Below are 27,928 nucleotides of genomic sequence, written 5' to 3'. Positions count from 1 at the left end.
TTATATTATTTGTAAATGTAAATGTATGATACACTGTCACATACATTTACATTTCCATTTATGTTTTGGGCTTATGAAACATAACTTTCAAAAGGCCAAACAGATGGCATTTGACATTCAACACGACCATACTAAAATTATTTATAACCATATTAAATTGACTGCATTAAATTTTTTACCAGATTTACGTCAGCCAACGCTTATAATTATTGAAATTTTGAAAATAGACAAGATTTCGAGAATAGATAAGCCAAATCAAGAGCCATCCTTTTAAATAACCAGCTACAGATTTTTACTTTCGTGCCACAATCCATTATCCAACAGCCATAAACCCCCAAACCCAAAAAAACCCTCTTAAAACCGCCGTAACCCTCAGAAATACTCCTGCACCTTGCGAAATACCGTTAGCACCCTTCATTTCTTCGCTTTGACCGTCACATACATTGGCTCTGTATCACTCTCATTAGCTCCACTACTATTACCTTTCTTCTTGACTTGTTTGTTGAGTAACAGAGGCAGGTTTCGCTTGTCTTTGTTGATGCTCGCGTAGATAGGTGGGGGTTGTATGGGCGTCCTCTCGGCGTCCTCAAAATGCCTCGCGACGGAGGGCGAGGCCGCGTCTCATGTTTGCAGGGCGGTGTTGATCTCCTTGTGGATTGAGGACTGTGGGTGGGAAAGACATTGGTTATTTATTTGTACAGAAAAATATGAAACACTAGCAGTTCAAAACTATTTTAAACAATATACAAACTATTAATAGGGACCAAAATAGATTTTTAGAAAGCGATAACGACAAATCATTTCTTTCCAATAATTAAGTATAGTCACGACACACTTGTAACACTTATTTAAAATGAAATAAAAGTTTTTAAAAGGATTCTAAATTGCTCAGAATAAAAAAATATGAATAGAAATATTGCATATATCTACTGTCATTTTCATTTTAATATAATTTCCGCTAGAGACGCTGCCTTGTATGGAAGGAAACGATGACTTTCATCATCTATCCTTTATCAATGATAAAGGAAATGAGGCCTAAAAAAATATATATTCTATGAAATTGAAGCCCATATCCACACAGCGCAAAAATCCTACATCGCGGAACACAATTCCCCTGATTAAACTACACATACCAAGTGCTGCAGCTGCCTCGCGAACTGGTCGTTGAGAGCCTGGAGCACCTGCTTCTGTCCCTCGTGAGCCGCGAGGGCCAGCTCTAGCTGACTCTGGGCTAGCTTGGCTTCTGCGTCCTGCAAGGAGGATATATAACATAAATATTCATATTTACTTTAGATTGTAGAGGTGCTTGGAAGGAGAACCGTACACCAGCAGTGGGGACGTGATAGGTCGTAATGATGTAGAGGTGCAGCCACTTATTATAATTCTGGAAATTGCCCGCAATAGCAGCCGGGACCTTTGACGCTTTCTTTCTATACTATCCTATTTGCACCCGTTGTGACGATTAAAGAAAGATTAAATGCGTATCAAACAATAAATTGTTTAAGTGACGAATGAATTTATAGGTCCCACAGAATAACCATTATGTCAACCAGACAACCTACAATCAATACAAGCCAGTTCTTTTATCTATTAATATTTGGTAATAGACGACACAAAGTTTCATTAATTTTTAGGACGAGAAGCGGCGGTGATCGAATGGCGCATTTCTGTCAAGTCTGATTACTGTGTCCAGCACGATAACCACCTCGGGGCTTGCGTGCGAAGCGTGGAGATTATAGAAATAACCCTCAAGTCTTGAAGAAGGGCCATACCCTGAAGTGGATTGTTGACGGGCTGTACGTTTGTGTTCAAAAACGAAAAGGGACATACCTGTTCACTCTTCTTAGACTTGGTGATCTGAGCAAGTTCTTCATTCTTCTGAGCCAGCTCAGCTTCAAGTTGGGCCACGCGCTGCCGGAGTTGTTCCACCTCGCTCGCGTCTCCACCTGTCGGCCATGGAAGTAGGTGTTATACAGGGTGTTAAAAAAGGTACAGTAAGCTAAAAGGCGTTGGCTACATTGACGTTCGACGGCCAATACTTTTATAAAAAGAAAGCGGGCCTAATATTGGCCCTTGAGGTATCCCAACTGTTATTTTCGCATTTTTGACCGTAAAACGTTTTCCTTTTTTCACGACTTTGCTTTCTTTACTATGCATTCATGCAATCCCTATTGTACAGAAATACCTAGTTGAGGAGAAAGAGAGCAAGGACTAGCATTGACCCTTGCGGTACCCGAAACACCTTCCTCCCATTTCCACCCTTAAAACCTTTTCACAAAGCTCACCTTTGCCGGCAATGTGTCTGGCCCGGGCCACCTCTTCCCTGTACTGGTGCAGTTGTCGTTTCCACTCGTCCACATTAGCCGTAGACTCCTGAAGGGCCGCCGTCAAACGTAGGTAGTAATGCAACCATTATACTACATAAATAGTCGAGTAGGAAGAGAGCGGGGCTTAGCATTGACCCTTGCGGTACCCCAAACACATTTAACCCATTTTGCACCCTAAAACGTTACAATAAACCTCACCTTTGCCAGCAATGTGTCTGGCCCGAGCCACCTCTTCCCTGTACTGGTGCAACTGTCGTTTCCACTCGTCCACATTAGCCGTGGACTCCTGAAGGGCCGCCGTCAAGCGCAGGTTGTTGCTTTTGAGAGTCGCCAGCTCGACTTCCCACTTCTTCGCGTTCGCTGAGCTGTTGGGGAGAAAGAGTAGGATTTTGGATTTAAGATTCAGTATGTTTTTAAAGCTAGTTGCTGAAAGCTAAAGACCGCATCCAGTGGCGTGCTTTGGGATAGGCCTACGTCCAGCAGTGGACTGCTATAGGCTGATGATGATGTTTTTAACCCCCGACGGTAAAAGAGGGGTGTTAAAGTTTAATAATTATGGATTAATATCAGATCTCGTTTCCTTTTCAGGGTAAATTTGCAGTTCAAATCCAAAGGTATAGTGATGCCGTTCAAGGACGTTCGTTGGGAATCTATAGTTTAGTAGGATTTAGGAGTCTATTATAAGCTATAGATAGATCATCTTTTAACTTTAATATTTCTTATGGGTGGATATTACTATGATGATTAGTTAGGTAAAGGAAAGGTACAACGTTACGTCTATTATGTGTAACGCGAAAGCGGTGCGATAAAAACACATTCGTCATATCGCCGTTAAGGCACAATTATTTTAAGAGCATAAAGTGCCAAAATACTTTTAAACATGAAATACTAATAGATCTCTCTATTGGTTTCGTGTTAGAAACCTATGAAATTAACTAACACAATTTTTAAACACATAATCGCATAACACTTACTAAATAAATCATATTACACTTTGGGGTACAGAAGTAATTCAACAACTTATAAGGCTAGATTTAAAACCAGGTCCAAGATCTAAATGCTAGTAAAAATGCTTGGATGTGTGTCCAATAATCCTATGTATGTTTATAATGCCTATACGGGAAAAGTCATCTGATACAAACAAAAACTAAACTTAATCGAATGTAATAAGGGTTCTGTCAGGTGTCTTTCCCCGTGAAACAAGGTATTGTTCACTTCAACTGAGGCTTGACTTCTACACCTCACTTACTATACACCAATACGATATACCACTGACAATGACATCACACAACTCGCCAATAAATGACTAAACACTTTCGATCGTAAAGCGAGACATTTACTATTTACGAACCGATTCGTGTATCGATTCCGCGATTACTGCAATCGAGTGCGTGCGCGAATCGGGAACAGGGGGGTCACTCTACAGTGTGTTGTTTTTCGGACCCGACAAACTTTAAGGGTGGATTCTACCAGTCATTTCATCAAGAAAAAACCTCTATACGTGGGGTCAAATCTCAATATTCTAGAAATGGCGGCCATTTTAAAGTTGCTTTGCACTTTTTTATGTAACTTTTAACCAGTTGTGGATATTTTTATTGAATAGATATGACTTTTTGCGGATAAAAGTATTTTATTTAATGTCCGTAAAGCGTTTGAATCTCGAAATATGATTTTCTAAAAGAAGAAGAAAATCTAATTTTAGTTACTTAGACCCCCACATATGGGGTTTTTTTTCTCGATGAAATTACTCGTAGAATCCACCTTAAGTTTGTCGGGTCCAAAAAACAACACACTGTATATGACGAAAAACCAAGTTTCGGAGCACTGCTGAGTGAGCCACGACTCTATCTCGTTGTATTAAACGTGCCGATTGCACGACATGTCTCGTTCGTTAGTTTTTCGTCAGTATAGAGTAACCCTCCATATTCACTCGCACTGATTCTTTTCTTTCATTGTTTTCTAACTGAGTATTAATTATTATTTTTATGATGATGTAGACGAGATCTCAATGATAGGAAAGTGGGTTTGAGCATTTGTGTAATTAATTATATTGTAATTTTAGTGTGATGAAACGGATTATAATCCGATTACGATAGGCCTGAGCGTTGGGAATACGCTTAGAATTTAGGATTCACCAATGTGCTTTACTATTGTTATTTGGGAGGCTTAATTCTAGTAATTATATATAACCGAAACTAAATCCAGCTTTGAATGGAGCAAACGAGACTCGCATGGTAAATCACGATCACTTTATTATAAAAATACTCATCAGAATCTGTCTGTCGTTTCAGAGCAACGAGGGTAAAGAAACACGTATACACAGTTTTTATAGGTGTAATTTAATTAAGCTCGTTATTTGAAAGCTAAGACTATGACCTATTAATACTTATAAATTTGGAATTTAAGTACAATTATGTATTTTAACCAATTCATGCTAGGATTTAATTTTCAATAAGAGCCGGGATCATACCTTCCACAATCCTCTTTATACACGAGACTAATTATCTATGTTAATTATATCGCGTATCTTCAAGTGCATCTAGTAAGAAAGCCGGTCGGGTGGCTTATCACGGGACACCCATTCAATGTCAATTTCGCTTTTCTCTCGGAATTAACTAGATTCTTCGTCGCACGCTTTAATGTGATTATAAATAACGCTTATAGGTAGTATTTTAAATAACGCTTTCAAAGCAAAACCTGTTGAACCCGGGCTAATTACACTTAATTACCTATATGAAGGTGTAATATAGACCTAAACTTTTAAGTCTAGGTACAATACTCCGCTAAGACAGGAAGCATCTAATTGTGAACCTAAGACGTGCCCTCAAGCCCTCAACTATCCCACTTGATTCTACTAATATTATGAATGCGAATGTTTCTGACAATGTTTGTAACTCTTTCACACAAAAGCTATACTGTACGTATTTTGCTTGGTAAACGCTGGATTAATTATGATATGCTACTTTTATCCCCGAATTCCCACAGGAAAACTTTTTAAGGTGAAGCGAAGCTCGCGGGAACATCTAATGCGTTCTATCATAAAACGCATATTGCCGCGCTGTAATAATATCGGCTCCTTATTACGCTGGCCCAAACTGCGTTATCTCGGTCAGTCTTCGCTGCACAAGTCCATTATAGACGTAGATAAAAGCCACTATATCGCGATAATTACAGCGCTGTGATTGGCGGGGACGCGAATTAAACGAGTTTATCTACGTCGTCGATAACGAGCCCGTACCGCGGAGCCAGGCCTAATCTAACTAATGACATTGGCGTCACAAGATCTCTCGGTTAACTCTATTACATGACACACTGAACACACCATCACTTTCCCACTCAATACCCATGATAGACAGGGATAGCTTGTGTCCATTAGTATATTCTGTCTCATTCGGTCTGATGATAATTTTCTGTGATGTTGCATAATGTTGCGGCTGATTCTGCCGTTTTATGGAAGAGTTATGTGCGTTAGCCATCGAGAGCTTTGTCTGATCTTAAACTTTGCGGATATGGAGTATAGTAATAAAACGTTTCTGGGTCTGCGGCAAAGGTGACCATGCCATGGAGTCAGCGGTCACGTGTCCCACGTGCTAGAGATGACAACGGGCACTTCCGTGGTCAAAAGTAGTACAAGATATCAATATACTTAATCATGTGAACAATATGTACCTACTGCTAGGTGGTAGCATATTCCTAACGTATATGAGACCACACCAATATGCCTTGCGTTTAGTATTCACTTCCCGAAACGGTGTACCACTAGGCCCTCAGGCCCGTGCGCTGAAAGATACAGCTATTGGCACTGTTATAACAAAAATTTCAACTTGTCAAGCTTGACCGAAGCATTTTTCTTAGCCGTAATATAATTGCAATATTACAGCATAAATACAATAACGTACATGATAAATATGAATTACAATTGCAAATTACAATATGTCACCGAGTGGTTACGTGGAAACAAGTGAAATGGTTACAGTATCACTTATTTTTATTTTCTAGCATGAAGTATGGGCTTCGAACGTCGCGTGCGATACAGCGTTACAGTATTTATAACATGTAATTAGAGTAATGTACCTATTTGATTGACGACAATGTAAATGGTAAGGCGGGTGTCCGGTAATAGGTACCAAAACAATAACATAACTTTGCATTTATTAATAACCACTACGACTGACGACCGAATGGCGTAGTGACGACCGAATGGCGTAGTGGTTAGTGACCCTGACTACTGAGCCGATGGTCCCGGGTTCGATTGCCGGCTGGGGCAGATATTTGTTTAAACACAGATATTTGTTCTCGGGTCTTGGATGTACCCGTAAAATGGCAATAGGCCCGCCCCCTATTACATTGGGACTAACATACACTCTGGCGAAAAGTGGGTGCAGCAATGCACCTCTGCCTACCCCGCAAGGGAGTACATTAGTACAGGGCGTGAGTGCGTGTTTTTTTTTTTAATAACCACTACTTCCACTTAACCGAATGTGGCTAATGCTTTCAACACGGTGACTAACCCAAGTTCTGCTGTAATATTTGTGACCGTCATTCTACCTCTAGCTATTCTATTCTATTATTATTATTCTTCAGCGAAATTAACCCTCTGAAAGTCTGTCAGATGGACTTGTAAACTCTTTTTACCGGCTTTTAGATCCGACTCTAAATTGTAGTCATGGTTATTGTGAGACAAGCTGTGGGATGGTCATAAATAAATATTTGGGATATCTCACACACGGCCATTCGACCCCAAGCTAGGTAGAACCTGTGTTATGGGTGTCGGACAGCTGATATATCTACACAAATACATAGATAGATACACCCAAGACCCGAGTCCAAATATCTGTCTTTAAACAAATATCTGCCCCAGCCGGGAATCGAACCCGGGACCTTCGACATAGCAGCCAGGGTTACTAACCACTACACCATTCAGCCGTAAAATCATAGGTCAATCAAAGGTCATGCAAAGCAGTCTTTAGCTCTCTCTCCAGTCGTTTCGTTCAATCGTCTCATTGGGTTATATTATGACAGCCATGCAACAGATGGTGGTTTGTGTACTGGGCATACACTGGACACTATAATCAACTCCTGCGCAGTTTTGGTCGTCATAGTAGAAATTTGGCTAGGGCACTATTATACATAGATTTCTCCATCTAAAACTGTAACGATTTGTCCATTGTGTAAGGTGCAATAAACAATAAACGTATAGCACCATTAATCTACATCGGCGGATTGCGAGTGAATTCCGAGATACAGATCGATTATTCGATTACATGCAACGCCTAGATTTATTATTTTATTACATAACGTAATTCTGTGTATAATGTAATGTGCAATTGCTGAATGCATAGCTAGTGCATCCAGTGATCAGATACCATTAATTTGTTATACATACGTACTCATTATCTGGTGATTCATTATGCTTAAAGTTTTGTGTAACGTTGTTGGCTCATATTGTCCTGGCCTGCTTATTTGATATGATAACTTTAGTACGATCGTATTGTATATCGTTAACTGAACATTGAACCATCTACTGTTGGTACAGAAGGCGTAGCATGGGGCGCAAGACCATCATGCGCTTCGTGCAAGGCTAGCTGATGGACATAAGTCTACTCCTGAGCGCCGCACCGTAACGCTCTTTCTCTTCCAGTCTTTAACGAGGACGTCCCACGCTTCGTCTGCTTATTTGAGGTCCCTTATCGAGAACTATGCTAACCCAATGGTTATTGGTTTGATGGTACCTAACCTACAACCGACCCGACTGCCACTTTAGTTGAAATATTTTAAGAGCTATATCGGCAACTTTTACTTTACTTCAGATATACATAGTTTTATACTATATCTGAAGTCTGCTATGCAAAAAATAAACTCGGCAATGGTTATACAAATAAATAATCGACAGGCCACGGTGTTGGATTTCCTGCCAGCAGCGTGACGTAACAAACAAATGAGTAAGTTTATTTATCGGTAGCTACATTACGCTAAGCGTCGTTTCCTGAAATATGCGTACGTCTTAAATCAATCAAAGAAACTTAGGCCGAGATTCAGAGACACGCGTTTATGAATCGTTACTAAGTATGTGCATGGAAAAGGTTGGTAGTTTATCCATTTCTTTAAAGGGTAGCCCTAAATAAATGTTGAAAAAGACTTAACAAGTTTAGTGCCAATTTCACCATTCTCGGTTATCTAACCGACAGGGATTGATTTATAAATTAAACGTCATCTCCATATAAAATTCATGACAGATGTGTCAAAAGTTAACCATTACTCCCTGGTTATGCTCTAACAGAGAATGGTGAAATTGACACTTAGTGTCAGAAGATAAAAAGAAAAATAAAATGGTTGCCCTTAGAAACTTTTTTTGCGATGGCAATTATTTCTGTTACAATGTTAGCGTTGTAGCATGTGTTTATTAGATTAGTTGAAAAAGGGCGAAATATCAGTGACAACATGCAGAGAAAGTGCCACTCTTTCGAAACATAGATTTCTATTCCACAAATAATAGGATATGCCATCAAAATTTTGGAACCATGGACCAACCCTGATGAGTTGATGACAATAAATGAAAAGATACCGCATTCCAGAAATAAGTTAAAAAAAGCTAATGAATCAATTTAAATATATTCAACAGTGTGTATAAATCTAGGCCCAAGACTGCAGCTAATGATTGAATGTACCATTACATTGCACATTGACTACTGAGTGAAAGGAAGCGTAGAGTATCATGTCGGCTCTGTCACTGGGTTAGAGAAGCATTAGATCAATGAACAAGTTGTCGTTATTATAATTTTATAGGTAGTTGCAAAAATTATTTTAGTTATTATAATTTTCGATGTTTTGATAATTGGTGCCAAACTTAGTAAGCCGAAGGTGGGGCTTCATGAAATAAATCTTCTTCTATACTTACTGAAAAATTCACGTTAGTCACGTAAAATATTTTAATAAAAATATTTTTTAGAGACGTAGAACGTAAGTTGTTCGAATTGACCCTTAGGACTTAGAACCCCCATTCTTCTTACTACACTCTTTTTAAACAACCTGTATACATTACGGGCTGATGACATAAAGTTAAGTATAGTAGCACTAAGATCCAATCAATCATTTTATGCAGGAAAAATTGTATGCATCCATAAAATTATAATGTTCTAGCCTAATAAACTTTTCACTTGTAGCTTCTATTAGTAGAGGGATTAAGTTGATGTTTCTTTTTAAATATATGCAGGAATTGCTTAGAGGGGAAATTTTAATGGCACTCATATTAACTTAATTAATTACCAACAACATACCTACAGAAGGGTAGAACTTTGGCAATTATCCAAAAACTTATGCGACCCTGAACAATTTCGAATATTTTAGGAATTCCAACTTATACTTTTTTCTCGCAGAGCTTGACCAACGACCTAGATAGATAAAGGTATAGCCAAAAGTAGCTGGACGAGGATGGCTGAGTACAGAGCTCGTTTTAAGCTCCTTGGGAGAGGCCTATGCCTAAAAGTAAACGATTAGTGAATGATGATTAGAGAAAAAAAATAATGGAAACTTTTAGAGGATCCTATGATAATTATGTACGTAACTATATCTTACTCATTTACATCATGTTTAACTCATCCACTATTGTATAAACTAATTTACCTAATCAAGAGCCGAGATTATCCCAAGATATTTCCACCCACTGGCCACCTGGCTGACCGAATACAGCCACAAATCTACCAACCGCACCTGGGGTCACTCTATATGACAAAAAACTAAGTTTCGGAATACTACTGCGCGAGCCACGACTCTATCTCGTTGTAGTAAGGTGTCGATTGCACGACAGCTCTCGTTCGTTCGTTTTTCGTCAGTACAGAGTGACCCTCCAGAGAGGGGAGTTCAGAATTAACTATTTCTCGGGTATAAGAACGCACACTGCCGTATGTAATTTGCATTGAACGGTGATCGTACTGTAAGGAGTTTGTGTGGGCGGGAAAAATAATTAAAAATGCAGTTTTTGAACGCAGTGAGTAGCCTAGTCTATGGTGGTGGAGTGATTGTTCTGAGTGCGTACGGTGTTTTGTGTTTTGAGGATTACCTAATTAGGATACACATTTTATTTTGTTTTGGTTTTTTGAAAAATATTGTACAGTTAATAAGTTGTGTGCTAAAAAAATTAACAAACAAAGTTGAAGAGGGTGGCCTGAACTGAAAGCTGTTTTTGCTCGATTTGGCCAGATAATAACTCTCATATGGAAAGTTAAATATGCCGGAAAAAATATGGGTCATTGAATACCTAATTTTTTTTCCAACCCACGTTATATTTTAATTAATAAAAAACAAGTACAAAAAAACGTTTAAAAATATATTGTTTATTTACTTTGTAGAAATATGTGATTAGAAGGCCAATGTGATTAATAATAATATTAATTATAGTTAAGTACCATATAGGCTTTTTCGCAAATGAATAAATGCGCTAACTGCCAAAAATAATTTAGTAATAATTCATACAATTTCCGTTTCAATGTTAATATTCTATGCAAACTTTGGTTTAATAATGCACCCTAGCCTATGCCGAACACTTACATAATTTAAAAGAAGTTTATGTTATGTAGAGCAGATGTAAAATATTCTAACACTTATAAAAAAACTCATAAAAAACTTGTCAATACCCACTTAATTCTACCGTATCACATTAGTATAATATGCATATTATTACTAGATGCGTATTGCGTGCCAGGCGGTCACGCCATCTATTTTCATTTTCACTCAGTTTTTCCAACAACTGTCCTATTACTTTCATTTGGTTTTTTAACTGCCAGTTTCAATAACTCTATCTACCGATGACTGGTTAAGTATAAGTTACAACCTGTTAAAATAAACTGGTAGTAGTCGATAGTCGAAATAGTTCGATCCTCGTTCTATTAGATGACCTGTCTTGATTTAAGTATTAAAAAAATACATAAAAAGACATAATAACCTTTGACGGTGGAAAAGAAATTATTTGGTAGCTCAAAAAGTTAAGTAGGTACTAATTGCTTATATTTTTAATGTTTTGATTTCTAACTAACGGACCTAATACACGTATAGTAAGTAAGGAATGATTGGATCTTCTGTGAACTAAATCAGATCCCTACTATGAAGATTAGATTGTCAACCTAATTTTACGGAATTACATATTAGTATTGAAACGTAAATTCCCTGCATTTAATAAAAAGTTGTTTTGCATGTGATTTTATGATCCACCGGCGGGTGTAATTGTTGCAATTAGAATCGGATCGCGGAAACACATATTTCAGTAACTAGCTACGTATTTTGTGGAAGCATCGCTTGACATGAATAGTTGGCTGTTTGGCGCGCGTGCCCGGTGCCCACTTCCGATTTAAAACGGTTTAAAGACGGCCATTTAGTTGCAGTGAAGGCGGGAATTCATAATCAATTGTAGTCTTGTCTAGTCTGTCTTGATAGATTCCAGCATAATTGACCAAAAATACTGGCTTGAGATAATAAGTAACACAAAGGACTTCCATAAATCTGGTGAACTGTTTTGGATTAGAAGAATAGAAAGCAGAACTTTATAGACATGAGGAATGAAAATCAAAACTACATAATATATGTAGCTAAAATACGAAAATACAGACAATATGAATCTGTTATAGAATTTTCCTAATTTGGCACGGAAATCTTCAGATCATCTGATAGCAGATACGAAATGTGTAAACAAAACAATACATTATAAACAGTAGTTATATTGTCCAATGCTAAATATAACAATGCTCCGAATCATCATTAAACAAAACAAAAAGAAGTGAAAGAAAACTAAACGAGCTAGCGCATTGTTTACAAACATAAAGTTTAAGTTATCGTGTAAGATCTAATAGCATAGGCACGGAAGAGTTTTCATTTTCACGCATCGCAGAAAAACGGATCTAAATCGCAATGAAGGAAATATTTAAATTACTCTACAGGCAATAATTATGTAGAAAAAAATATACTTGGAGTAAAAGCTAAAAAACTCAAGAACTATATAGAAATGATTTAAAAATAAAATAATTCTGAAATGCACTAAATTTTAGTATTTTTTGCTGCCAATCCTAAGATTTCATTTGTGAAAATGGCCATGATTGGGTAGATCAAATGCCATTTTTCAATGCGTTAATTAAATAGTAATAGTATCGCCCACATTCAAAGCAAGTTAAAATCTTAAGCCCTATCAAGAGAAGCACAACGCAATCGTTTTAAAACCCTATAAATCCGATTCAACTATTCGGACAATTGCAACTATGTACTAGAATACACGCGAATTCAGATATATCCGACAGGCTATAAAACAATTTAGTATCACATCACAATCGTCGTAAATGATAGTTTCAATTTCGATTTCATTTAACTTCACACTTATTTAACAATCTTCTGTGTTCATTGAATGTTGGGTGTTAAAAAAGTTTTTCGTATATCGTTAATCTAAGCATATCTATTAGCACTGCCCTCCTTCCATTCAGGTTTCATGTCAGACTCTTTCGCTGTCACCGCTGTGCGCCTATGGAATAATCTTCCCGAGAACATTAGGAAAGCTCTTTCTCGCAATGTCTTCAAGCGACTAACCCGTGCTCATTACCTCAGCAAGTTAGATCAATAGCATTTTCTTGTACCTCTTTGAATATTATAATTATGTATTATTGTATATATATATATATAAATATTATATTTATGAAGTATTCGTGTGTAAATAATATAATTTATATTTATCATTTCTTGTAATATGTATATTTTATGTATTTCTTTTAAGTTAATTATCAAGTGATTTTTTAGTTTTTCCTGCTTTCATATACTTATCTTTTTTTGCACCTTTTCACCTTTTTACTTGTACCTCCTGTAGGTTGGCTGGTAGAAAATGCTTTTAGCATTAAGTCCACCTTTTGTACACTTATATCTCATATTGGTGCAATAAAGAATTAAATAAATAAATAAATAAATTATCTGTGAAGCAGACTATACCTACATGCAGACTCCAACCAAACTTTTATTGACATTTCGCCGCTGTATGTAAATCCGTGACGCAGCGCGGGCGTAAAACACATGCGTGATCGCACATACAGATGTGAGATTTACTGTGTCGTGTGTAGATATAAGGATGGTTACTCCAGCTTCACAATAAACCGGAGAGTCGGACTAGCGCATCAAAGGGTTTCGCTTACGTACCATTTTCTATTATTATATAATAAATTAATAATATATGTGGTACGGTCAGGTGCAGAGAAACCTGACTCCCCTCTCATAGTAACAATGCTTCTGAGGGGGGTCAGGTTTATCTGCCCCTTACTGTACATCTCACACACGGCCGACCCCAAACTAGGCAGCGCCTATTCGGTATATGGGTATCGGACTGCTGATATAATCTACGCAGATATGTAAATTTTATTCATAACATCCGAGACCCGAGAACAAATATCTGCCGCGGCCGGGAATCGAACCCAGGACCTTCGGCACAGAAGTCAGGGACATTAACCACTACACCATTCAGTCGTAAATGTTTATGTTAATTATTTTTTTTTTCCTGCACAAATAACTTTGAAAGACAAAGTTACTAATTTTACGATTGTTTAGTGGGCCAGCGGGCGTTTAATTAAACCATTTCTATGTGAGATCAGGTCACGTTTCGGTATTATGGGCTCCTTTCATTATCGTTCTGAAATACTGAAAGTGAACCTCTTTAAAAGCACCTGAAACTTTTGAATACCTGTAACTGTCAGAAATACCTTTTAGCGATAAGGGCGCCTGTTGTCCAACATATCAGTATATTTAAGCATTTATAAGTAACAGACGAGTGCCTTATAAAATGTTGTTCAATAAAGTAATTAATATTTGAAATGAATGGCAAATAAGTATACACATTACCGATTTTATATTCTTATACATAAAATCCGCACTTGGCCAGCGTGGTGGACTAGGCCTAAAACCCTTTCTTCACTAGAAGGAGACCCGTTCCCCAGCAGTGGGGACATGATGGGTCGTGAATCGTGATGATACATAAAATACTTTTTTATAATTATGGATCAGCAAACTACCATTTTAGTTTGTAAACACATGCAATATTTACTTATGTCTTGTCCAATTTGTCGCTAGTTTTACGATTTAATAACAGTTTTCTCTAACCAAAACGAGCAAGTCACCAGACATAATCGTACACAGATGTAACCAAAACACATAACACCTCTTCACGTTGATTTCGGTTAAAGGTTTGTTTGTGGACCGCACACTTTCAATTTTACTGCGCGTTGAATAATCGGCGCCAGAGTTTTCAAAAGATAGTATCATGTGCTTAGATAGATATACGATTATGATGGTGTGACACTTACCAAAACAAAGCAAAAAACTGACAGCCAATGACTTAAGTTTGCAAATCACAATCTAGTAGAGAAAGAAGAAAGAAAGAAAGAAAATTTATTTATTTCTAACACACACAGAAACAACACATACATTTACAAGTAAAGGTTAAAAAAACTATTACTATTTTCATTTGCACTGACGATCCATCTAGTTCATATATTGTTAATCTAAGCTCATTTCTTTCCCTTCGCAGTCCCCCGTGATCCTACTGCTGCTGGCCACTTCAGCTCTGGCGCAGTTCGAAGGTAATTTATATTTCTTTATATTGCCATAAATTACATGTACCTACAGTAAAGATTAAAAAAAAATCTTATCACCTATATACTCACGAGCATTGATAAAGTTCCACTTAATTATGTCAACACCAAATGTCTGCAATTTTTTAATACATAAGTTTAGAATTTGATCAAAACATTTACGTTTTTAGTTGGTTATACCTATGCTGATGCGCTGTTAAATGTACTTCAATGTTGCAGACGGCGACATTTACCTTTTCCGTTTAGGATTAATTGAGTGCTATTGTCACTGGAACATTTTCGTTGCTCCCGAGTGTATTTTCATGTCAAAAATGTCACAATATAATTTTGGTGGCGTGATGGACTTGGCCTAAAACCCTTCCTTCTTTGGAAGGTGACCCGTACCCCAGCAGTGGGGACGTGATGGGCTGTGATGATGATGTCACAATGTAATTTCACCCACAGGTTACGACTTCGAGCACCAGGGTTACTTCGAACATGGCTTCAAGGAGCCGATAGTGCATCATCATCACCACCAGAACTTGGAGGAACATCACCATGGTGGAGAAGACTTCGATCTAGACTACCATGTGAGTAAGAAGTGCTAGCACGGGGCGCAGGCACGCACTTCAAGACGTGACAATAGTTTCGCATTCGCGCGACCTAAAGAGCGAGCGCGACGGAGATCGATTGTCGCGTCTTGACGTGCGTGTCTTGAGCCCCGTGCTAGGCTAGCAGGGTGTTTGTGGAAGCTAACAACCTGACACCCAGGATTCCCACAACGTTTCGAGGAATAGCGAACCTCGCTGATACCAGTTAGTCAAAGTATAAATACTAAACGACTAAAGACTATAATATAAATTCCAGGCGCACCCCAAGTACGCGTTCGACTACTCAGTGAAGGACCCTCACACCGGCGACGACAAAGAACACTGGGAGACCAGGGACGGGGACAAGGTTAAAGGTCAGTTGTTATCATTCATATTCATTAAAAAGTAAAGACGGTAACATACGGTCCCGAAACATGGACGCTGAGCAAGGAAACTGAGGCCTATACCCAAAAGTGGGCCATAGAAGGCCGATGATGATGATGATGATGATGAAAAAGTAAAGAGCCGTGGTGGCATGACGGGTAATCGACCGAATCGTGTAGTGTATAGTGACCTAAACCGAAGGTCCCGGGTTCTATTCCCAGCCGGGAGTTATTTGATTAAAGACAGGTATTTGTACTCTGGTCTTGGGTGTTAATATAATAGATTCTAGATTTGTACCCCAAATGCATTGTGCTCATTCTAAAACGGCAATACGGCTTGTTGCGACCTACGTGAGCACCTACAAATGTACAGCGAAAAGCGACTACTCGCTTGCTTGGTGAAATGTACCACTATATTCATCCCACCAAAGTAATAACTTAAAAAACGACTACCAAACCTAACCACCCATCCATTACCGCAGGCCAATACACCCTCACGGAAACCGACGGAACAAAGCGAGTAGTGGAATACGAAGCGGACGACAAAAACGGATTCAACGCCGTCGTGCACAAAATCGGGACTCCGAAAGAACATCATGAAGAAATCAAGAAACCCCTGTTTGAAGCCAACCACCATTACGAGCCGTTGAGGTTCCATAACGAACATGGGTCCCATCACGGGTTTGACGGCGGTTTTGTGCCTATTGTCGGGGGTTATGAGCATTAAGGATGGGTGAGGATGGAGGTTATGTAGGTTTTTTATGCTTTTTCATTAAGGGAGCCTTTATACCAAGAGATGTGCTATGCAGAAAGAAATCCGTTCCCGCTATACTTTGTAAAATACAAAAGGAATCCTGTGTACATGTCTGGTGGAAAGCCACCCTTAGAGCAGCTTCTGAGGTATGCCTAATTGCCTATGTTGTTGAATTATGAGTTTATAAACGCTAAGAAAATTTCTCACAGAAGTTTGAGATGAAAATATTTTAAAATTGGCATTTACTTTTACTCTTAGGAGTTAATAAAAAAAATGCTTTTAGATGAATTTTGATATTCTTATATACCTACTTACCTACTGTTGCATAATTGTTGTTCTTTAATTTTTAGTTCTTACGACAAAAATAGAAAAAGCTAAATTTGAAAAAAAAACTACAAAAGTATTAAAGATTATGTTGGAAATTCATGCATGTTTTCGTAGTAGACTCATTATTTTTATATAATTTTGCTACCAAATGTGATATGGAATGAGTAATGCTATCGAAATGTTGTTATTTATTGAATAAGTAATATGAATATTAATTGTTATTAATTTTTTCGAGAGCAATTACTCAAAAGTAGCTAGCTATAAGACTGTTGTACTTTCTATGTAGTTTTTAAGTGTTGTACAAAACTCTTTGCGAAAGATTAAAACTTTTTAAACGATTTTTACAAGCTGTGTTTAGATTTCTTATCCAACTCATCATACACTTATTAGAGATACAAATCATTAATAGAATCGGTGGCTTTCATGGAATATGATTGTATGCAAAGCAAAAACAAGTTTATAATTTATTAGCGTGTCAAAATAAGTTCAGTAAAACGCGAGCCATAAGTAAAGTAAAACAACTAACAACGACACCTATTGGCACTAAAACGAACTAGAAAGTGAAGTTTGTAGTACCAACTTGCCTCTGCGCAGTGGCTTGAACACTAAATGAGTGAACAGTTTTAACTTTTTTGGTAATAATAATAAATTAAACCACTCTCAACTTACTGCTTGCAATGTTACATTATAGTCAATAAGCAAAAAATCCTATGCCATTATTTCCTTTAACTTTTAATAAACAATCGTTTAATTTAAAAAACCGGCCAAGTGCGAGTCGGGCTCGCGCACAAAGGGTTCCGTAGCAGCAAATATACTGTAGTATATTTTTTGATCTATCTTATAAGGTTCAGCCATCGTTTTCAGTGTAAGCACAATAACTTAACCAAAATTACAGTTAAATCAACCTATCTCAAAAACTATAAGAGATACTTTGATCAAACCAAAAATCGTTGAAAGAGTTAATTAGCATGCATCACCTCTATTTTTTTTAGAATTTTATACCCCGTAGTTATAAAAATAGAGGGGGGGGGACATACTTTTTACGACTTTGAGAGCTGATATCTCAAAAACCGTTCACTTTAAGAAAAATGTTTTTTAGAAAACTTTATATCATTTTAAAAGACCTTTCCATTGATACCCCACACGGGTATGTACATCGAAAAACAGTTACATGTATGGGGGGCCCCACCCCCAATTCTTTTTTTTACTATTTAGTGTCATATTTTTGTAGCGGTTCATACAACACATATTCCCATCAAATTTCATCACTGTAGTACTTATAGTTTCCGAGTAAATCGGCTGTGACAGACGGACAGACGGACAGACGGACAGACGGACATGACGAAACTATAAGGGTTCCGTTTTTGCCATTTTGGCTACGGAACCCTAAAAACCACAAACAGCGCCACCTACTACTAACCTCTCGAACTACCTAAAACGGACAACCAGCGCCACCTATTACTAATCACTCGAACTACGTACTAACCTCTGCGCCAACGCAAGCTTGAGGCGGTCGTTCTCGTGTCTCAACAACTGCTCCGAGTTGTCGGTTTCCGGCGGCGGCGGCGCGCGCGGGCTGCGGCCCACTGTTGCGTAGCCGCTCTGTGGGAGTAGGGAAGGTATTAGATGGGGGTTTGGGGTTAGTTTTAGTGTAATATCTTGCGATGACGATTGGATAATCTGAAGGGCTAGCACGGGGCAATTAAGGCGTGCTAAGAGTTCTCCGTCACGCTCGCAAACGCGTCGTGAGCGCGATGCAGTCATGCCCTTCTGCTGTCTGATTAGACAGGGTTCTGTTAGATTTAAAGCGGTAGCTTACCTACCAGGCTAGCAGGGAAATCACACATTTAAACCCCTGAGTAAGCAAAAGTAAATTGAGTTTTTAAATGGAAACCGCAAATAGGCGAACGTAGCGTTTGCCATCTTACGGGCGACCTTAGACAAGTATGAGCTAAAGCAATAGCTACTAAATTAGCCAAGGAAGGCCCAGGTTTGTAGCGCTCTTGGCAGAGGCCTATGTCCAAAACTAATCATGTATTGACTGATAATGATGATTATGAAATGTATGACTGTGTTTACCTGCATAGTAGATGATGAAACAGAGTGGGCTCTTTGGTGCACGCCCATATCCTCGTTCTCTTGTTTGATCTGCGACTGTGGACAAATTAAAAACAGTTTTATAAAAATAAAAAAAATATAGCTACATATTTTTTGACGATTTTTAGATACCTACTAGCTTAGTTTTGCCCTATAAATATAGAGTAATTTTTAATCAATCGCGATTGTAGGCTGTATCGTACTATTCCTACTGACCAATCTAATGTACACACGGCAACTCCAAATGGTTGGCAGGGCACACAAACGTAGTGTATGTGTGCACACTAACGTGGTCTATGTGTGCAATAAAGCAGAAATCGGTAAATACACCAGTAACAAACCACACACACACACACAACAGCACAAACGAGTTTGCGCGTAGGCAAACGCCCTTACACCAGCTGTGACATAAAAATATCAACCGGTCGAGTAAGTCAAATAGTTATAAAATTGACTTGAAGCAAAATTTCACAGCTTGTAGCTATACTCTTCGTAGCTCATTGGTAGTATGTTAGACTTATGAAACATAGGTCGTGAGTTCGAGTCCACTGATGGGTAATTTTATTTTACTTTATTTAAATTTAGCGTTAATTTAAACGCTGTTGAGTATGAAATAAATTTATTTGAAATTGACAAATGACTACAAGCTGCATAGCTGTCGACTATTTCTCTTCGCTAAAATATATGATTCGTTCTTCATTTGAGAAGTAAAACCATTCTACCCTCATACAATATGAATAAACGAAATTAGTTTTTAGTTTTAGTGACAATTCACCTCTGCGTCTGCAAAGTGATTCACTTTGTGATTTGCAAATTTAATTAATTACTCTTCGCAGTCACTATGGAAAGTTACTTAACCATGTTCAAAAAGGCGGAGATAATCGTATTTATATGAACAAAACATTACAATTAGTGAAATCGCAAGACGTTTAACGGTAAGTAACATAGAATTGCAAATATTTTATTTAACTGTTAGAATATTTGTATTTGTATAAGCTAAGTATTTGTTTTTTTTTGTTTGCAGAGGAGAACTGTTCAATTATGGGTTCTCCGATACGCAGATTCGGGACATGTAGACAATAGTCGTCTATACGGATGCATCACTACGCCATCGAGAAATCGTAGCTGCACATAGCGCCGATCCGTTCTGCAGCACCCGTTCTACGGCCACAACACATAATCTATCCCTACAAACCGTACGGGTTCACTTGCGTGCTGCTGGGTTGCGGTGTCGGAGGCCGACGAAGAAAATTGCTCTAACCGATCAGCATCGTCGAAACAGAGTGCGTTTTGCGACTGACTATTTTAAACTTTGATTGGTGCAACAATGAGGTGATATTTAGTGATGAAAAGTCCTTTAGTCAGATAAGGATGGACGTAAGATATTATGGCGAAAAAGTGGCGAAAATTATAGTTATTGGGGTTAGCTCAGTAATTTTTATTTTTCCATTTGTATAAGATTTTAGTTTCTTTGTTAAATGCTTATTATTATTTACAATTATGGGTAAGCCAATGTGTTAATGATGTTATTGTTACTGAGGTTGGAATAAGTTATCTTATTTCTAGCTAATTAACATGTTGATTCATATAACTAATGACTTGCCTATTTACTTTAGTAAACCAGCCAGTCCATCCTTTTCTGATGTTTATTATGATTTAAAACTGCTAATTGAAAATTTTCCTTATTAATATAAACTATAATTACTATGTTTTAAAACGAAAAACAACAAAAACGTAACATCTTTAATGTTTATGTTACGGCAAGAATAAATTTGGTAATTTTAACACTTAATAACTTGTTTCATTTACTTTCTGTGTTGCTTTTATTCGTATATATAAATACTATTATTAACCATCTTAAAAAATAAATTAAATCTATAAAAAAAAAACAAAAAAGGAATGTTGTAAGTTCAGTGGGATTTGAACCACCATACCGATTATTGTAAGTCTTGTATCATACCAACTGAGCCATTCAATCTATTACAATGTCTTGCAAATTTTTGCTTCATATCATAAAAACAATGAATCATTGTCACTGGCACAACTACATGCTTACAATATCCGTGTGTGGGTTGCCCAGAACTAAATAATTACGTCGACGTCGCCGACACACACATACACTACCTACGTTAGTGTGCCCTGCCAACCATTTAAGGTTGCCGTGTGTACCAGTTACTGGCCTGAATACTTGCATAGTAAGTAGGAGCGGAGACCTTTTTCGCAGTACTCTCCACAGACCACTAATCACTTCACTTTCCAACTATCGAATTTACTCTACTGTCCTGTTATTTTACTGTCCAACCCACTGTCTTGTCTACTAACCTGCATAGTAGGCGCCGGCACATTCTCCTCAGTGGCCCTGGCGGCCAGCAGTGGACTGGCCGTGGCACTGGCCAGCGGGGTGGCCGCGTCACTGTTGCCGTTAGTGTAGCTTCTACAATCCTAGACACTGATTTATCTACTGACCTATTGGTATATTCCTGGTAGCTCTGGCAGCTAGTATCGAACTAGCTACTCTACTGCCCTACTCTCTGTCTCATTTACTAACCTACATAGCAAAAGTAGAACGCTGGCTACTCACTATCATTATCCTACTGTCTTGTTCACTGACCATCATAGTCAACACATAACTATTTTCTTTTTTCCCGCACTGACCACTCCACTGCCCTATCTACTAACCTGCATAGTAGGAGCCGGCACATTCTCCTCAGTGGCCCTGGCAGCCAGCAGTGGACTGGCCGTGGCACTGGCCAGCGGGGTGGCCGCCCCACTGTTGCCGTTGGTCTTCCCCGCGCAAGCCCCGGAGCCGATCGCGTCTTTCACCTCTTGGAACTTTTCGATGAACTGATGGGACAGAAAGATGTGAAATGAGTTTGGTAAGTTATTTATTTAGGCCTGAATATTCAATAGTCAGATAAATGTTATTTGAGGAATTAAATCGTTGCTGTCACTGTCACAACATTCTGAACGACAGCATCAGAACTATTCCCCAGATAAGTATTATATCTAACCATTGAAAAATCATCCCTTAGAAATCTAGAAAGAAGATAGGAGAGTCGCCACCTAGCAGCGTCACACGGAACTAATTTGTACTGATCGATCGATTACGAAAAATGTATTTAATTATATTAGGTACTCTGGATGTTAAGAGCTATGGTCAGTTTCAGTAGAGGTTATCAAACGACCTTAGTTAAATAACCGTCGATTCGCAATATTTGAATGAATGAATAGGCGGTTTGTGAGGTTGACAAGGTTCAAAAGCAAAGTTAAATGGTGATACTAGTAAAATTTATCTCATCTAGTCGGGCCACATAAAACATACATGAGGAAATTATTGGTTATTCTTATTATGTAAGAAAAATAGAGTTAGTATTTGTTCCCCCAAACAACAGAGTAGTTTCACAATACAACTCATACCGGTAAATCAATATACCTACATTGTTGGTAAACAGGAAGCCCTACATAGGATTTACACATAATTGTTACATGTGTGCACTCAATACCTTTGATTAATCTTTGTAAGGCTTCGAGTAGCAATCAATAAAAAGTTTGTAGTGCAGTCAAGTGCATTATAAAATAAATAATGGTTAATCGAGACCGATGAAGAAGGTAGAGAAGGTAGTTTAAGTAATCTAGCAAGCCAGCACTTCTGAAGAATAGAAGATAGTTTTCGCTACATAAAGCCAGAAGTACTATAGCTTACTAAAAGTAGCTTGGTGTTCTAGTTTACTAAATTATCCGCCGGGCCTAAGCATGTACCTAGCAAGTTATATTAAATTGTTGTGTGCGATGTACAGTCAGCTGCATAACAGCTGCGCAGCTATACACTTCTGTACCTTGTCAAACTGACGAACCGTCAATGTTTCATTGAATTGATTGGCGGTTTCACATTTGACAAGGTATAGTTTATTCTATGCTCATTCTGCAGACATGGAATAAACTATTTTCTTTCTCCCTCTCTCTCTCTGTCGCTCTCTCTCTCTCTCTCTCACCTTCCCCAGCTCGGCCTCGCTGGCGAACCCCAGTCCGTACACCGTATTCGCCCTCACATCGCTCCACTGCCCGAACTTCTGCGAGGTCTTCGTGAACGTCATGTTACCGGTTATCGTGCTGTTTATCACCGCCTGCGAAGAAGAGAAGGTAGTGTTTGTTTAAAGAATTTGTTTCACCGTGATTCACAATAGATGGCGCTGGGGTACACTTTCTACATCGCGGTATGGTTGTTTTTTGCCACCTTAGCACTTTCTTTTATAATAGTAATCTTTAAGGTTAACGTCTTTCTTTATCGTACGCAACGGACGCTAACTTAACATTAAGGTATCGTACGCAACGGACGCATCTCATTCAGTGTATATTAATAAATGAACACTTGCGTCCAAATTATAAATTATCGGCATGGCCGACGCCGCTTTTCCGTACATTTAAGGCAAATCGTTATATGTAATACCGATACATACGATATCGATAGATGGACGCTTACCTTTAATCTAAAATGAAGGCGTCAAATCAGTTATAATATTCTAGTCTATGGTCAAATCATTCGATTTTCCGAGTAGGTATAGCCTTCTTCAATCTTGCAGTACAGTTTGACGGAAGGTCCGAACCAACCACAATCATAAATAGTGGGTAACTTGTCTAAGCATAGGTAAATATCATAAATAAATAATACTTTCTATCCACCGTCAAGTTTACGTCCAGAAATAACTCAAAGGTGAAACGTACCCTTTAAAATTTAACCCCTAAACGTACGTACTAACGACCCACGCAAGACGTAATATTTAATGATCTATCTACATACCCGCCTACTAACGTGCGTCACGTAACTTGGAGTCAATTATTCAGGAGTCTTATTATACTCGCATCAAGTCTATGATGTGAAACTGTTGCTATGTGCAGATGAGTATGTTTAAACCTAGGTTTCTAAACATAATATAAATAATTAGTAGGTATGCTTACATACAATGTATTGTATTAGGAACGCGCACGTCAGAACATTTTGCCTAAAGAAAATGACACCCGCGCGCTGGCCCCAATTCCAACAAATTATGACAGATTATGAGATTTTAGGGCCAGGCGCTGATTGGAGTTAACATGTATTATTTAGACCACACTAGCTACCTGCGACTAGTGAAGAGGAAACCTATGGAGCTGACAAACTATTGTATTAAACCTCTTATCGCTACAGAATCTCTAGGATTTAGCCTTCGTCCAAAGACGCGTTTTTAGCGATGTTTTAAGCCTGAACAGTAGCAGAAAGTTTTCTTCTACACTGATAATACAGCACATACCGCTCAACATAGAAGAAGAATAAGCCTACCTTCGTTCGGTCCAGTGGCTACAGATAGTAGATAGTAGGAGCAAAGAAACCTGACCTCTCCCTGACTGACGATGCTATCAGGGAGGGATCCAGTTTCTTTTCTCTAGACTATTCTCTATGTGTCTTACCTTGGTTCCTTCCACGCTGATGATACGATACAGATTCCTGGACGAATCATAGAAGAAGCTGACAGACACGGCGGCGGCGCTGGCGGACATCCACGAGCGCTTGGTCTTCGGGTCTATGTGGAACACGTGCGCTTTGCACGTGAATATCGGCTGCTCACTGCAAGGAATAAGGGTGGTTATGACTTGCGTTTGTGCAGAGGTTATCGACTTCCGAGGTTCCCATATTTGTTTGGACTAATGGATGAATGGAGGCATCTAATGAACAAACTAACAAACGTAGCATAGCCCTCTAGCATGCTGACACAAGTCTACGACCTTAGACAGGGAATAAGGGTGGTAATGGCTTGGGCTTGTGCAGAAATTTGTGACTATGGAGTTTGACTTCTTGTGTTGGCAAAGAGATGAATGTGATTTCTGAGGGTCTATGTGGAACATGTAAGCTTTGCAAGAGAATATCGGCTGCTCACTGCAAGGAATAAGGGCGGTTATGGCTTGCGTTGGTGGAGTGGTGACTGTGAGTTTTGAGGGTCTATGTGGAACAAGTGAGCTTTGCAAGAGAATAATTCGGCTGCTCACTGGCAGAAATACGGGTGGGTAAAGAAAGGGAATTGGGTTGGCGGAAAGGTGACTGTGACTTTTGACGGTCTAGTGGAACAAGTAAGCCTTTGCTTTGACACTATTTTTTATTAGTGCCTTGAGTATCAGAAACTTTGACTTGACGCAAACGAAACTTATCGAATGGACAACGTCTTATGGAGAAACGAAGCATGTCTCTCCGACTTGCTGGAACAACTACCTGACAGGTAGCCAACAGTTGCTGGATGATGCAGTGTTGTGATGCTCCGTGTAACAGTGATATGTCCAGCAGTGGAAGATTATTTTAATTGCACCTACTGTGATGTCTCAGGGAGATAGTCAAAGCAAATTATATTTATTGATATACTGAGCCCGTTTCACTATGTGCCCTAGTTAAATAATACTTATTATTATTGCATTGGAGCCTCATACATGATCGTGGCATACTCATATAACCAACCTTGACGCTTGGTTGGAGTTCGGACACGCAAAGTAGGGTATGCATTTGCGCTATCTATGTAAATCTATATCTATGAGGGCGCCTATAGGATAATTATTGTAATGTTGGTGGAAAAAAGGTAGAATGATCAAGCATTGTTTGTGACAACATTTTGTCATAATATGATGTATGCATCTTATACTTAGGACCTGTTTCACAATGTCTGGATAATGGCTACCAGTGGGATAAAAGACATGCTGTCACTCTCTATAATTAGGTTTTAGGCAGTGACTATATATGTCATTGTGCTGCAGGGCGATCACGAAAAACAGAGCTAACGTATAGAATCGAATGCGAGTGCGACAACTGTCAATTTTATAGTTAAAAAGTGTTCAAAAGTGCTGTCAAGTTGACACTAGTCACACTCGCATTCGATTCTATATTTTTCGTGATCGCCCTGCTGTATCCTACAGGTCACAGCCATTATTTAGACATTGGGAAACAGGGCCTTAGTCTGAATATAACCTTTTGTCCCATACGACATACAAGATATGTAGATAACCAATACAAAAAGGTATTTTCATATGAATTGAAACACAACAATGAAATAACCTACATAAGTACATACAAATACAGTATCAACAATGAAATAACCTACATAAGTACATACAAATACAGTACAAGTATCTACTATATTACAAGTGATATCTGTTTAGTATAACCTTTCACTGTTAGTAGTAAGTCAAGACACATTTAAAATACATTGCATTTCTGATAACAGCACACTCAATTCTGGGTATGTATTATTTCTCTAGCAGCTTTGTTTTCTTTATCATCTTTGTCATCAACACATTGCAATATTATTTTATAAATATTTGATTTGAATTGAGAATTTTTGTAGCAAAATCTAAAATGATCCTGCAGAAGATATCAAGGGGTTTTGTCACATGTTAGTGAATTTAAGAGAAATATTTTTTAACTTAACATATTGAAGTCCAAGGGAAAAAATATTAATGGTACATTTGATTGTTGTTAATGACTCTATAGACACACCCTCTCATTATCAGTTATTGATATCAGTTCAAATACCATTGAATTATTCTTGATTCACAATAAACACAGTAAGTAGGCCGGATATCAGTGAAACAGTTATCACTTTCCCCATTCATAGATTCTTCTTCCGCCATCTCTGAACTTTGAAAACAGTTCACTAGTAAACATCTCATGGTTTATTTTTTACATTTACAATCTGCTAAAATTATTATTTTTAGGCTGACACTGCTTCCGATAATTGTGAATAAAAACAAGCGGTCAAGAACAACATGAACAATACTGACTGAAGGAAAATTATATTACTTCTTGTTTACTGTTAAAGAGTCTATGTTGATAAACAAAAATCTATTGTTAAGCCTTCGAATCAATATACAAAATAACTACATGCAATATGTTTCGAGTCATCAACAACAGAATTATTCACTTCCACATACATTGTACATGGCACATAGTAGGTTGGTGCGATGGCTTATGCCAGATAGACATACTATGCAGTGTTCATAGGCTGTATAGATTGCAGGTAGACCATATATCACTAAAACTATGTTATCCAGATATTGCAAAAGTAACCCCCTCAAATACCAAATTGTGCATAAAACTGTAGAAAAAGTGATTCTTAGTTGTTAGGCTATCTGTGTTGATACAATGCAATGCAAACAGCTAAAAATATATTCTACCTACCTTTCTTCTGATATCTCCTCAAAATACATGTTCCCTGTGGTCTCACAACTACACACAAGCTTAAATTAGATCTCTCTTGGTTGGCCAGAGCCACTACGAGCCACCGGAATGGAATTCTCTAACCAAATAACGCAGTTATAAGCGAGTTTGCTGAACAATTAGACAGCTTACTGGCGGCCGCGAGAATGAATGAAAAAGGCACGCTCATTGCGAAAATAACCTGTCGACCCCTTGACCTGGAGTGCTAACCAGGTAGGCGCATTCGAACGGATGCGATGGCTGAACAATTACTCATTTACCCGTAAATTACAGGTGAACCACGACTAAAGCATAAGTGGGTGGGGATTCTGACGTTTGCAGACGTGCGGATGGTGTTTTCAGCTGCAGAATAAGGTTGCAGATGGATTTTAAGCCGCAAAGTTCAAGGTTTATCGACGAGCAGACGAAAATACCCCTTCGCATTGGTAAAATGCACCCCCCTCCCTAAAAATAGCAGAGGTGCTTCGAACCTGAATTCGACAGATTCTACGGTTGCGATTTAAAGTGAATGCTTTGGCATTGTTCAGAATAATGTAAAGAACAATACTTACCCCATGGTCTCTTTTCCAGCAGTCATTTAACTCAAATATTTAGAATTTAATTCACTTCATAATTTTACAATTTCTCACT

General features: G+C 38.3%; 2 protein-coding genes across 2 annotated transcripts; one reads left to right on the top strand and one right to left on the bottom strand.

Annotated features, from left to right (window-relative positions):
• Positions 1-122: 122 nt before the first annotated feature.
• On the bottom strand, positions 123-27,928 carry LOC105393190 (homer protein homolog 2). Its single transcript, XM_048631457.1, has 10 exons — positions 27,850-27,928; positions 24,511-24,667; positions 23,058-23,189; positions 21,745-21,909; positions 19,048-19,122; positions 18,455-18,570; positions 2,526-2,692; positions 1,831-1,946; positions 1,134-1,250; positions 123-663 (listed from the first exon to the last, which is right to left on the bottom strand). The coding sequence occupies exons 1-10, from the start codon at positions 27,873-27,875 to the stop codon at positions 622-624; spliced, it is 1,113 nt and encodes a 370-aa protein (XP_048487414.1). The 5' UTR covers positions 27,876-27,928; the 3' UTR covers positions 123-621.
• Positions 10,240-16,701, top strand: LOC125490935. Its single transcript, XM_048631459.1, has 5 exons — positions 10,240-10,314; positions 14,872-14,923; positions 15,380-15,504; positions 15,782-15,878; positions 16,370-16,701. Exons 1-5 carry the CDS (start codon positions 10,297-10,299, stop codon positions 16,612-16,614), a joined length of 537 nt encoding a protein of 178 aa, XP_048487416.1. The 5' UTR covers positions 10,240-10,296; the 3' UTR covers positions 16,615-16,701.

Source organism: Plutella xylostella, chromosome 28 (genome assembly GCF_932276165.1).
Source record: "Plutella xylostella chromosome 28, ilPluXylo3.1, whole genome shotgun sequence".
Classification (NCBI taxonomy): domain Eukaryota; kingdom Metazoa; phylum Arthropoda; class Insecta; order Lepidoptera; family Plutellidae; genus Plutella; species Plutella xylostella.
This window is presented reverse-complemented; position numbering and strand designations above follow the sequence as displayed.